This window comes from Tympanuchus pallidicinctus, unplaced genomic scaffold (genome assembly GCF_026119805.1).
Source record: "Tympanuchus pallidicinctus isolate F22 unplaced genomic scaffold, pur_lepc_1.0 scaffold3, whole genome shotgun sequence".
NCBI classification, from domain to species: domain Eukaryota; kingdom Metazoa; phylum Chordata; class Aves; order Galliformes; family Phasianidae; genus Tympanuchus; species Tympanuchus pallidicinctus.
The window spans coordinates 54630567-54642860 of record NW_026294747.1 but is presented as its reverse complement, the minus strand read 5'-3'; the positions used below and the strand labels follow the sequence as shown (position 1 = coordinate 54642860).

At 48.1% G+C, this 12294-nt stretch overlaps 2 protein-coding genes across 4 annotated transcripts in view; both read right to left on the bottom strand.

Moving 5' to 3' along the window:
- Nucleotides 1–261: 261 nt before the first annotated feature.
- Nucleotides 262–5960, bottom strand: CCDC198 (coiled-coil domain containing 198). The gene is made up of 6 exons (XM_052696671.1): nt 5691–5960; nt 4211–4293; nt 2520–2606; nt 2071–2169; nt 1650–1812; nt 262–588 (listed from the first exon to the last, which is right to left on the bottom strand). Exons 1-6 carry the CDS (start codon nt 5869–5871, stop codon nt 329–331), a joined length of 873 nt encoding a protein of 290 aa, XP_052552631.1. The 5' UTR covers nt 5872–5960; the 3' UTR covers nt 262–328.
- Nucleotides 5961–7198: 1238 nt separating this feature from the next.
- SLC35F4 (solute carrier family 35 member F4) overlaps nt 7199–12294 on the bottom strand; it is a 103212-nt gene continuing 98116 nt past the window's right edge. For 2 of the 3 annotated variants that reach the window (XM_052694761.1, XM_052694763.1), the window contains 4 exons: nt 11232–11357; nt 9716–9908; nt 8457–8546; nt 7199–7617 (listed from right to left, as the gene is read on the bottom strand). In XM_052694761.1, coding sequence (XP_052550721.1) covers nt 7376–7617; nt 8457–8546; nt 9716–9908; nt 11232–11357 — 651 coding nt within the window. In that variant the 3' untranslated portion in view covers nt 7199–7375. Of the gene's footprint in view, nt 7618–7676; nt 8547–9715; nt 9909–11231; nt 11358–12294 lie in introns of those variants that run through there. The other variant, XM_052694762.1, reaches the window with a different exon arrangement.

Here is a 12294-nt window from a genome sequence, read left to right as displayed (position 1 = left end):
TTTATTTCAGTTGGAACTTAATATGGGGGTTAACCCAGAATATTCTCCAGCTCTTGCTTGTTGATTCTGCCATCCTCCTCCTCCTCCTCCCTCTGCCCCCATGTTATTGTTGTTCGCTCCACACCACTTTCTTTCACATACCCAGATATTCTTTCACATACCCAGACATGTCATTTCTGTCCACACATCAACCACCTCATTTCCAGTGCTCCTCTCTGCTGGTCTCTGTGTTCAGAAATGCTACACATCACAAACATCACGTCTATGTCATGGTCTATTCGGAGCAGAGATCACAGCTTGTTCCTTCAGCACATCCCAAGCCTAGCTGCTAGAACTCTTTATCAAAGAAGTTATCGAAGAGTGAAACTCTCTCTGTCCTGGTTCTCACCAGCGGAGGTCTGCGGTAAAGCTTCTTGTCTTCCCTCTCCCACTCCTCAGAGTCAGTGCTGGAAGTGTCCCAGAGCAGATCCCTGCTGCGTGGCTCCTTGCAGAACCACAGCCCAACCTTGCTGCTGCTGCTGCTGCTGCTGCCCAGGGGAAGCCCAGCTCTGGCATGGTGCCCTGCAAATCCTCCATCCCCTCTGTTTCCTGAGAGAGAAAATAACAATAATTGCAGTTTTCCTCAGAGGCATGCCCATCCTGTTGGGTTCAGCTGGTAATCCCTATGAGGAAGATCCTGAGAAATCCCTGCAAGATCAGAGCACGTTCCTGGGGCTGGGCAGACCTGGCACAGTCTATTCAGAAATAGAATCTTGGAACTGGCTGGGCTTTAATGTCCCTTCCAACCTAAACCATTCTGTGATTCATTCTGTTGGGTGAATTAATCAAGTCTGACAACTTGATTAATGAGGCAACTGGTTTAGTGCTGACCCATAGGAATGGTGGGATTTGCATGTTGTGTCCCAGGGAGCACATTCCTGCCTGAGATGCTTTAAGACTCCCAATGTATGTGGGTAGGTGAGTACCATCTCCAGTACCTTCACATGGCACTGTCTGATCTTCTGCTGGTGGGAACCTGCTCCTGGCCCTGGGATGTTTGCTTCTGTGCCCCTATGGCTATTCCCTGACTTCCATAGGGAAACTGACTTAGAGTCATACAATCATAGACTAGTTGGGTTGGTAGGGACCTAAAAGATCATTGAGTTCCAACCCCTGCAGTGAGCTGGCTGCTCCCCCCAGCTCAGACTGAGCAGGGCCCCATCCATGGCCTTGGGCACCTCCTAGGATGGGGCACCCACAGCTCTGGGCAGCAGTGCCAGGGCCTCACTGCCCTCTAACAATTTCCTCCTAACCTCTAACCTAAATCTCCTGTTCTAATTTAAAGCCATTCCCCATTACCCCACCACTATCAGAGGTCTGTATTCCTCCTTTTTATTTTGACCATGAGAGAGTTTATTTTAGGTTCATTAGCGTGAGAAAGAGGACTTTTAAGAATAGATGTGCTCCTATAAAGCTCACTTTCAGCTTTTTCCACCAGGACCCCCAAGTCCTTCTCGCAGGACTGCTCTCCCAGTTGTACACATAGCTGGGATTGCCCTGACTTAAGTGCAAGACCTCGCAATGTGGCTTTGTTGAACCTCAAGGGGTTCAAATGGCCAGATGAGGATGCTGAGGAGTTTTACATCTCCTCGAAACATGATTCTGCTTACCAGTGTTACTATCAAAATGCAGACTGCACTCAGCAGGGATGAGGTCTTGGCTCCTGGTGCTGTCGCCTCTCTGAAGTGTGTCAAGGACCATCTCCGAACCCAATTCCTCCATTTTTTGTTTATTGATTTTTGCCTCCCTGTGGAGATCCCGCTTCAGCTCCACCTGGGTTTGCAAACAAGTCATCAGCACAAGCAGCAGAGGAGCAAACACGTTCTAACAGCTTGACGCAGTACGTCATTAAAGAGCTGGCACTGCAAGTAATCACACATCCAGGTAGCTCAACCAGGGCAATTCGTATTTGCCAAAACGAGCGCAAGACAGAACGTGACCCCATGGGAACTTCCTCACCTAGGGGGGAGGCAAAGAGATGGAAAAACCCTTCCAATCCTCAGCCTCTCCCCAAGGCCATCCCCACGTTACCTCTCGGCGCCGGCGCGTCAAGTCCAGCATCTGCATCTTGTGCAAGTGCTGCCGTCTGCAAGGGAGGGCTCTCAGACTCTGCCCCCTCTTCTCCAGAGTCTGTGAGGTATTAAAAGCATCAGTAAAGACACCTGCGTTGGCTGAAAGGAAAAGAAACTCCTGCTTGCCAACCCACACCCGGTCCCTCAGGTGCTGCCCAGATGAAGGCAGTGAGCGTTTTCCTGTCTGGCCAATGTGCAGCAATTTAGTGTAGGTTTTCAAAGCACTCACAGCTTATCTATCTCACAGCTAAGGGGCACGACGGAAACTTCTTATTAAAGTCACGTATGCCTGCTCCTGCTTCCAAGGTGCTGCTCTGCTCTGCTGTGCATTGTTCAGGCTGACATCAGGAGCTGCACATGGACAATCGTGCCTGCTGCACAGCTCTTGGCCCTTTGCTGTGTGCTCACCTTGGCTTTTGGGGCTCCATCCATCCCTTGCTGCCTCCAGGGCTTTGCAGCAGTGATCCCCCTTGGAGTGCCAGCAGGTTCAAGCCTCTGCAAGTGCAATATTTAGTTTTCAGCATTCCTCTTTTCATACAAACACCCAACCCAACATGAAGATACTTAGACATTCCTCCAACTCCAATTCTGGCCTGGTTGCTTGGGATACAAGAAGGAGTTTGGCACATTCAGCAAACGCTCAACACGCATCAGTATCATAACTGAATACAGTGTCTCCTGGCAGGTCATCCAAGGCCAGATCCTGGTTACCTGGCCCTGAAAACCGTCCCCTCCATCCAGCTAGACTGTTTTGGAGGCTAAGGCCTTACTCTGCAGGACTGCACGTGGTATGGAAAGTCCTTCCTGATGGAGTTCAGCAGCTTTACAGGCTGTCTGAGCATGGATTTCCATCTCAAGAACTAAGATATCTCCTTCAGCCTCCCAGATAACACTGGCTCACTTCTAGTCTCAATACTCCTCATTTCCCACCTACGATGGGAGCTCAGCCTGACTTCCATAAAAATTAAAAGGAACATCATAGAATCCTAGGCTCATCTAGTTGGGGAAAGAGACTTAAGACCATCAAGACCAGCTATCAGTCTAACACTACCAAATCCACCAATAAAATATGTCCCACAATGCCACATCCACATGTCTCTTAAATATCTCCAAGGAAGGAGACTACTGGGCAGCCTGTTCCAATGCCTGAGCACAATTTCTATGAACACAGGTTGGATACCAGGAAACATTTCTTCTCCAAAAAACTGGTGATGCATTGGCACAGGCTGCCCAAGGAGGTGATAGCAACACCATCCCAGGAGGTGTTCAAGAACCATGGAAGTATGGCACTGAGGGACATGGTCAGTGGGCATGGTAGGATGGATTGGGCTTGGGAATCTGGGAGGTCTTTTCCAGCCTTATTGATTCTATGATTCCATATGTTCAGTCTAAACCTCCCTGGCACAACTCAAGGCCATTTGCATCAAAGACTCTATCTGGAAGACCTATCTTGCTCTGTATATGGGACAACATTAACCTCTTGAATGTGAACAAGATTGTCTTCTGACTGGTGACACGACTCTGGCTGGCTGCACCAAGTTGCTGCCAAAGTCTGGGCTGTAATCTTCAAGGATCCTGTAAATAAATCATGGGATCACAGAGTAATTAAGGTCCAGCCATCAGTGTATCATTATGGGAGATTAAAGGCAGCAGTAAAGGAATGCTGGAGAGGAATCCCAATTCAAGCCAATGCAACCGGTAAAAGTAAAAGAAAGCTCCCTAGAATTAATGGAAAATTTCCCTATGGTTTCCTATGTACTTCAGCTCTGCCTATGGCATCCCTATTTTCCACCATGCCTCCTCCATGCAGTGCTGCATAACGTGTGCTTTCTTTTCACCTTGCTCCCCAGCCCTGGCGTACGGCTCGTGGCCAGCTTCTGTGTGCACGAAGCTGAAAAATGTGGCACTAGATGGCAGCATGCGACACCGCAAGCTGCAGCCCGGATCACACATTGCTCACATACCACACATCCCACCGAGGAAGCAGTTTTGGGCTTTCTGCTTAAGTTGTGCCATGTGCTCAGCAAGTAGGACGTTTGCTTCCCCGTCCCCAGGCCAAGCAGAGCAGCCCTATGGGAATCTTCATACATTCACCCTACCTGCGGTTGCCGAGGTGGGTGCAGCTTGATGATGCTGCTGGCTCCATTCTCTCCAACCAGCACAGTGCTGAAGTCAAAGGGCCCTGAGGGATCAGAAAAGGAGAAGATGAAGTGAGGTCACTTTCTGATGTCTGCTCCTGGGCTTTACTCAACTACAGCTTTCTACCACATTTTTATTGGCATTTCCCAAACCCATCTGTCCCAGTTTTTTGCCCATTGAGTTGGTGGTGCCCCATCCCTGCAGACAGCCAAAAGTCAGGCTGGATGGGCTCTGAGCACCTGATGGAGCTGTGGGTGTCTCTGTTCATTGCAGGGGATTTGGACCAGATGGCCTTGAAGGCAGCTCCCTTCCAATTAAAAGAGTCTGCGATACTACTCCAGTAACAGAAGGTACAAATTATGTTACTCACAGAAATAACACATAGATGTATTTGCATTTAAGAAACCTGTCTGCCACATGCCTCTCTTCTCCCTTTACAGCCCCTCACACAGTCCATATATGACAATGACCAACCTCTGTGTCTCCTGTAGCATCTCTGGGCCTCTCCTTCCACACACAGCACCTCACTGAGCTCTATGGCCACCCCAGTTTCCTGTCCCAAAGTAGAGAACAGGCAGAGAGCTGAGCCTCTTTTTGCTGCTCAGCCACAAAATCACACAGAAGGGACCTTAAAGATCACCTGGCTACCACCCACCAGCACCTGTTACTTATTAAGGCAGTGCTTTAACTGAGCTCAACCTGCCCTGAGCTCTGTGCTGTTCCTCCTGGGTGCACAGGAGTGTTATTGCTTGCACAATTAAACATGCACAGTAACTGTTACAGCTTCTCTGTCCTCCCTAAACCTGCCCTTGGGTGTCTGAATGCCATTCCGTGTGAGTCATTGAGCTTCCCATATCTTGGCCTCTTGGGGGGGGTATGGGGATAAAGGGCTGGGCTATGGCACAGAGAGACAGGGAAAAAGGTACTGCATGGGTGTTAAATCCACATTTACCAGTTGCACAAAGTGGGAGGTGCCCTGATGGGACTGCAGTACCCCCAAACCCAATCTGTTCACCCCAGACCACTGTCACACCAAAGCTTTGTGTGCTGTCACAGCACCCTGCTGTCCCTCCACAGACATTCCTTGTGTCCTGCTCCACATGAGCACAAACCTCCTCCTTCACCTCTAGGTTTGGATATGGGACATCTGGGGCACAGCACATTGCAGCAGGACTCACCTTCTTCCGCCTCTTGCTAGTGGAGTCAGCCTGGTGCCGTGGGGCTCTGATTTATTTTAATGCTGAAATTCACATCTAATTAAAGTCTAACTCTAATTAAGGTAATGATATGGCTGTGCCCAGCGGTGCACGTTATGGGGCTGAGATATGAATGCTGCGTCTGGCACTGCAGGGGTGCTGTGAACTGGGCTCTGAAACCATCTCAAAAGGCTCTGGGAAGGGAAAAGGTTGCTGGGAAAAGCCTCCCCCCTTTGCTCCATACCTGTAGAGGCTCTCCCATACCCGGTCTGGCGGAGGGGTGGGAGCTGCCCGTGGGTTATGGGATGTCCGTGCTCCGTTGTGGCTGTTGGGTGCAGGCTGGGGTCCCCCAGCACCTCCTCACTGCTGAGCATCGGTGCCACCTGGGTCACCCTGGGGTGCGTCTTGGAAGAGCTGAGACCCATTTTGTAGAGCTTGGGAAGAAGGAAAAGCCCACTCTGAAAGCAGTGCCGTGATGCAGAGCTCCTGACTGGCTGCCGAGCACAGGGTTGGATCCCACCGCCAAATGCACTCATGTGCCCTTCCCAGTGGGGTTAAACATTGACACAGCCCTGGCCACTGCTTTGTTTTTACCTCCACATGACTTTCAGCAGCACTGCCTCAGCTGGTTGAGTTGGAGGCATTTCTACAAGTGGTTCATTTGCTAAACATTCAGTCTTTGGAAAGAAATTTGATGCTCGGAGTGGGTCAGAGCATCTCCAGAACCTCCCCAGGTATACGAAAAGCACCCCCTACCCTTGCTTTATCTCTTGTAGTGGCATTGCTGAAGATAAAAACAGGTTTATCACAAACCCACCTAAAACATCAAAGCCAAAGCCAAGATTCAGATTGGATAATAGGAAACGTTCTCCAGAAGAGCAGTAATGCAGTGGTACATCTGCCCAGGGAGTGCTGGGCTCACCATCCTTGGAGAGGTTCAAGGACTGTGGAGATGTGGCACTGAGGGACCTCGGCAGTGGGAATGGTGGGGGGTGGGCTGGGTCAGATCCTCATCTAGAAATTTGTGTTTTTGGGGGCGTGGGGCAGGCAGAGTGGCTTTGCTGGGGGTGGGAGGAAGGCATGGCTGCAGAAAGGCTGTGTCTGAGCAGGCACCGGGCGGGTGGGATTCTCAGTTTGTATTCCTCCAATGGATCAGCAACACGGCTGTGCAGAACAGCCCTGGATTTCACATTATTTTCCTTGCTGAATACTTAATGAGGCTCCTTGAAGGATCCAGTGCTGGGCCTGAAGACGCTGCCGTGAAGCTGCGTGCCAAAACACACTTGTCAATGCATGCTGAAAGGAAATGCTTGTTTTCCCTGTGTGTTTGGTTTGGCAGGAGCTGGAATTCCAGTAAAACACATCTCTACAGCTCTCTGTCGGTGTAAATGAATGTATCAACCCCAAAACCAACCTGGGGTGGTGCCCATTCAGCCACAAGTGTGACTGATCCCAGAAATGCTGGGTCACAGCTCCCCTATGGTGACAGGGAGGGAAGTGGCCAGGTTGGTTTGCTTTGGCTTTTGAAAGGTTTTTCACTGTGGCGGATGAGAAGAACAATTGTTTGGCCCAATGAAATGCTCTAAGAAATGGGATCTGCCATTTCCCAAGGGTGCTGATGGTTCAGGGTGCTCCATTTCTCATGGGAGGTACTGGGCTCTTGGTAAAGCTCAGCACCGTTGGGTTCAGTAACACAAGAGCTTAAATGTTCGTGGGTTTTTTTTTTTAATTAGAAAACATTTTATTGTGGTTATTTACACCCTTTCCTTGGTAAGTGTATAAATGTAAACATTTATTATAGATCTAACTCTCTTATCTTACAACTCATACCCAGTTCAGAGTAAATGGCATTTTTAAGCATACAAGGAGTGAGGAAATTTAAGCTATATTCACAGAATATACACCTGCGTGCAGTACAGTCCACCAGCCCTAAGCTAGTGGTATAGACACTGTGCCATTGGCTCTACTTCTGCTTCTCGTGTGTACACTGGAGTCTGTGATGTCGTCGGCGTGATCCTCACTTTTCTTCTCCTTTAAGCTGTTGATGAACCTCAGGGTTATTTCGTCCCACTCTTCGGGGAGCAGCATCAGCAGGAACCCAATGCAAATGATGATGGTGGCTCCCAACCTCACCACGCTGAAGATCATTTTGTGCTTCAACAGATCCACAGCTGCGAAGGAGAAACAACAGCACCATCAAAACTGCAGCAGGAAATAGACTGTGGCATCAGATCAGCCTGGCTTATCTCCATGACATGCATCTTAGATGGCCACGTTGTCTGCCATCCCCAAGAGTAACCAGATCTTGGACAATGTAAAAGACTTTTCCTTGTATCTAACCTATTTTCTTGAAGCTTGAAGCCATTTTCCCTTATTCTGTTACCACAGACCCTACTCAGGAGTCTGTCTCCTTCTTTCCTGTAGCTCTCCTTCAGATATTGAAAGGCTACCAACAGGTCATGTCCTTTTGCCACATGGATCAGGGAGGGCAGCAAACTGGAGGTGATGCCTCCAGGCCAAGCCTGCCAGCCCCACAAGCCTAATAACAGCACATCTGAGCCCTTGCAGGGCTGACAATCACATCGTGCATCTCTGACCTGCATTCCCCTCTAAATAGATGTTTCTTTGGAAATGTGCCCAGACACCTGGAGTTGCAGGGGGGTGGAGGAGAAAAACAGAAGAGCAGAGACAGCAGCTACTGAAGAAGAAGGAGGACTCTGGAGTAAAGTTCCACGTGTATGGGCTGCCCTCCATCAGTCACCGGCTCTGGGGCTGCTGCCTGCCTCTCTGTGCTCAGTATGGGCACAGCCACCAAGAAAAGGAAGACAAAAGAAATGGCTTTGGCTAACAAAAAATCCCACCATCACCAGGAGCACGCGTGGGAGCCAAGCGACATCAAATCCCTTCTGAAATACGTGGCAGAACATTTTGACCATTTAGACAAAAGATCTGCTTCTGCTGTCTGCATGCTGATGTGCTTATCTTCCAACCCACGAGCAAGGACTTGTACCTGCATTCCCAGGGACGCTGAGCACTGTGCCAATGGAGATCAGAATGGGGTACGTAAGCACGACGCCAACGTTAACCAGAATGTTGAAGGCTGGGGAAAACAGATAAAATAATACATGATTATGCAGAAGAGCACTAGAATGAGACTCTCCTCCTCCACTCTGACCCCAGAAACGTGATGGGAATTCTATAGTCAGAGTCATTAAGGTTGGAAAAGACCTCTAAGACCATCTAGTCCAACCATCCACCTACCACCACCAATGCCCACTGACCACGTCCCTCAAGATAAAGGGGCACTCATGCAATTAGCCTATGAAGTCAGCTAAGCAGGCTGTACTTAGACCACGGTCTTGCTGCAATGTTGCAGGCAGTACAAATGCTCAGTGTGGATTTATGGGATGTTTTGGGTTTTTCTTTTTAATATAAGTAGTCCAAAACAGCAGAACTCTGGGTGGTAAGTTATCAGTACTTTTTGTCCCTTTGATGCTCACAGAGAAGGTGCCATTCAGCTTAGGAATGGCAAGGGCTTTGCTCTCAGCACCTCAGCTGTCAGACTTGCTGTGTTTTAGCATGGCTGCATTGATGGGCTGTGTACTGGCAACGACATCCTTTTTGTTTCCCTTTAATATACTTGTAGTGGAGACAAACCTCTACAATTATGAAATAATTGAGACTTTAGCAAAGGAAAGGATGTTCTTATACCTGCAAATTAAAACACCCCTGGGCTGAATCCAACAGCTTTTCTGCCTGCCTAGAGGACAGCAATTGTAGCCCTGGAAGAAGAAGTGTTAGGGGAGAGAGGAGGGGAGGAGAAACCTGCAGGAAATGAAACAGACAGCACCAGTCTTTGCAGACTCCCAAAAAGCTGTGCAACCTCTGCCCAGAGCCTGCAGCACCCCCAGAAATGTGTCCTGCATCAGTAAGTCTCCGTGTCAGTGCTGCATGCCCTGCAGAGCTTGCCAGGAGCTGCTCGGCTGTGTGCAACCCTTTGAAATTCCATTTTTAGCAACCAATCTGGGACAGAGAAAGTGAAATATCAATAACACCGCTGTAGGAATGCAAAGATGAAAAGTGAACAATTAGTACGAGCTCTCTGTCTTTGTTCCCTTCTACTAATATTAGTGTTAAGGCCTCCAAAGGAAGTGTTAATCATTCTTTAAGGAGTACCAGTGTGCACTGAGGTCAGATTCCATCTGGAAGAGCTTTGTACTGGGTGCAAAGGGATGGGACAGAAAAACGAGCACCTTTTTTATCACATACCTAACCAGAGGCCAGCTACTCCACACAGGAAGCCCCACGGCACAGCAGAGAAGGGTGACCAGTATTCCACCTTCGTAAAATACAGTATGATTGGGGTAACAGAGATGAAAATTAAATTGAAGAAGCCCAAGGTGGAAACAAAATGAGCAGCCTCTCCAAAATTCGCACTGCCAAGAAACATCTTGAACAAAACCTGCAAAGGAAAGAGACGGGTTTTAGCCTCATGGCTGTTGTGGAAAGCAAAGTCCTCCTGCACAGCGTCCTCCTTCCCTTTCCTTGGGAATAATGGGGCACAAGAACAGCCCTGACCAGGACAGGGTGTCACATCCCAAAATTCCCTCTTAGCAGAGTTGCCCTCAATGAGTTCTTATCCCAGAGTGTACACACAGCTGGGACTTCCCAGACCAAACTCCAACACCTTGCATTTGGCTTTGCTGAATCTCATTAGGCTCGCATGGGCTCACCTTTTGAGTTGTCCAGGTCCCTCTGGGTGGCATCCCTTCCTTCTGTTCCATCAACTGCATCACTCAGCTTGGTGTCAACAGCAAACTTGCTGAGGGTGCATTTGATGCCATTGTCTGTGTTGTTGATAAAGATGTTGAAGAGCACTGGTCCCAAGACGGACCCCTGGGGGACACTGCTTGTGACCAGCCTCCACCTGGACATAGAGCCATTGACCACAGCCCTCTGGCTGTGATCTTCCAGCCAATTCTTTATCCATCTAATAGTCCAGCCTTCAAATAGTCAGCCTTCAACTCTCTCTCCCATTTAGAGATGAGGATGTAGTGTGGAACCACGTCAAAGGCCTCGCACAAGTCCATGCAGACAACATATCTTGATGTTTATTATAAAATGCCAGAAGGAGTGTAACTCAGAACCCAAACACAGAGCAGTCCATGTAAGGAGAGTTACAGGAGTAAACACAACCACCTTAGCCCAAACTACAAGGTGGGCTATTTCTAGGTCAGCCATGTCCCTCCCTTCTTCATCTCTCACCTCCAAGAGCAGCTAGTTCTTTCAAGCAGGAGTCAGAGCCCTGCTGTCTCTAATATACCAGGCAAACAGGGGCTCTGAGCCTGGCACGAGAGTGGAATACACAAGAGCTCTGCACTGCAGACCAGGGACGAGATGACTGTCCCTGCAGAAGGGACACGGTGCTATCTGCTCCCACCCTCTCCTCCCTGCTGCAAACGGCCCACTTGAAACAGTGTCAACAAATGGCAGTGGCAAGAAATGGTTAAAACATGATCCTAAACTCCTTGCAGCAGGATAACAACAGAGATTTCATCAAGGGCTCATAAAGCAAAGGCAATCTGAATATTTGGCAGCAACAGACTAATTACTCTGGTAGTAAGATTTCTGTCACTGTGACATCACCTGGTCACAACACGAATGACACAGGAGGGGTAAATAAACAGAAGCATTTAATTCATAGGGATCTGCTCTGTACATTCGCATTATTATCATCTAATGCTAAAAAAAAAAAAAGAAATATTAATAAACAGTGACGACCCACCTTATACAGTGCAGATGTAGAGGCTGATCCAACAGCATATGCTACCCCGATAATTGAATCACCCTGGAAACCATCTGCATATGCCATCATTACGATTCCTGTGATTGCCATTATTGCTGCGACTATCTGCACAGACAAAGCAAAGCAACGTGAAGCTCAGCACAGTTTCATTACACAGGAAGAGATTATCACTGCAGGGGGCTTTAATGAGTGTCACTAGCTATGTTCTCTGACTTCACATCTTCCCAACTTCCCTTAAATAGGTGGTTATATACTGTTGGGAGAGATGTAAAACGTAATGAAAGTGTATTGCACTGAGTGATATGGATCTATAGCAATGCAAACTGTCCTGGGAGCTACTCACATACCATCCATCATTACGTGTTTTACAAGCTAAAAACCCACTTTAAAGATGTGACTCCAAGACCGAGAGATTTCTAAGATACTTTGTTATGCAAGAGGATGAATAGTCATCAAAGCCACCACTTGGACCTGAAATGTAAACATTTTGATGGGAAGCCTTCCTGGAGATCAGCCCAGGAGAATAACTCTTGTGTTGGGGATCAGCTGTACATAACTGGGAGCTGTGTACATTTCCCAATGGCTGTGCCAGCTTTCTTGGACAGATGTGGCCAAATGTCTTCATGAAACCTTTACCTTTCTGGTCAGGGTTTGTAGGGTTGAGTTTTTTTTTGCCTCTTTTGAAAATCCAAGTCAGAGCTTCTAAGAAGCTCAAAGGAAAAAGAACAGAAATATGTATCTACACAGTATGTGAAATCCTGGGTCCTGACTCCAGGAAACTCATGAAGTGCCAGGGATCAGACCATGCTTTATTCTTTGAAAAACTCCTCTTTTCCTACCTGCCCTCAGCAGGTAAATAAGGTGTCTTTACCTTATTCTTCTTTCAAAGACAGTGACTACCTAACTTCCATGGACTTCAGGGGGAAATGTTTCCTCAGACCTGGGGAAAATCACAGCTTCATTTCTGAAAGATGGGTTTTTAAATGGATTTTACAAAGAATAGGTATAGCATTAAACACCTTGCCATTATAAATAGAAGACT

Bases quoted from the DNA above. Each gene is read 5' to 3' on its own strand.
- CCDC198 (XM_052696671.1), bottom strand. From the start codon at position 5,871: ATGGGTCTCAGCTCTTCCAAGACGCACCCCAGGGTGACCCAGGTGGCA. The intron at 4,294-5,690 runs GTATGGAGCAAA...CTGATCCCTCAG, and splicing joins GTATGGGAGAGCCTCTACAG to GGCCCTTTGACTTCAGCACT. The intron at 1,813-2,070 runs GTAACGTGGGGA...TTGCAAACCCAG, and splicing joins TGACGCGCCGGCGCCGAGAG to GTGGAGCTGAAGCGGGATCT.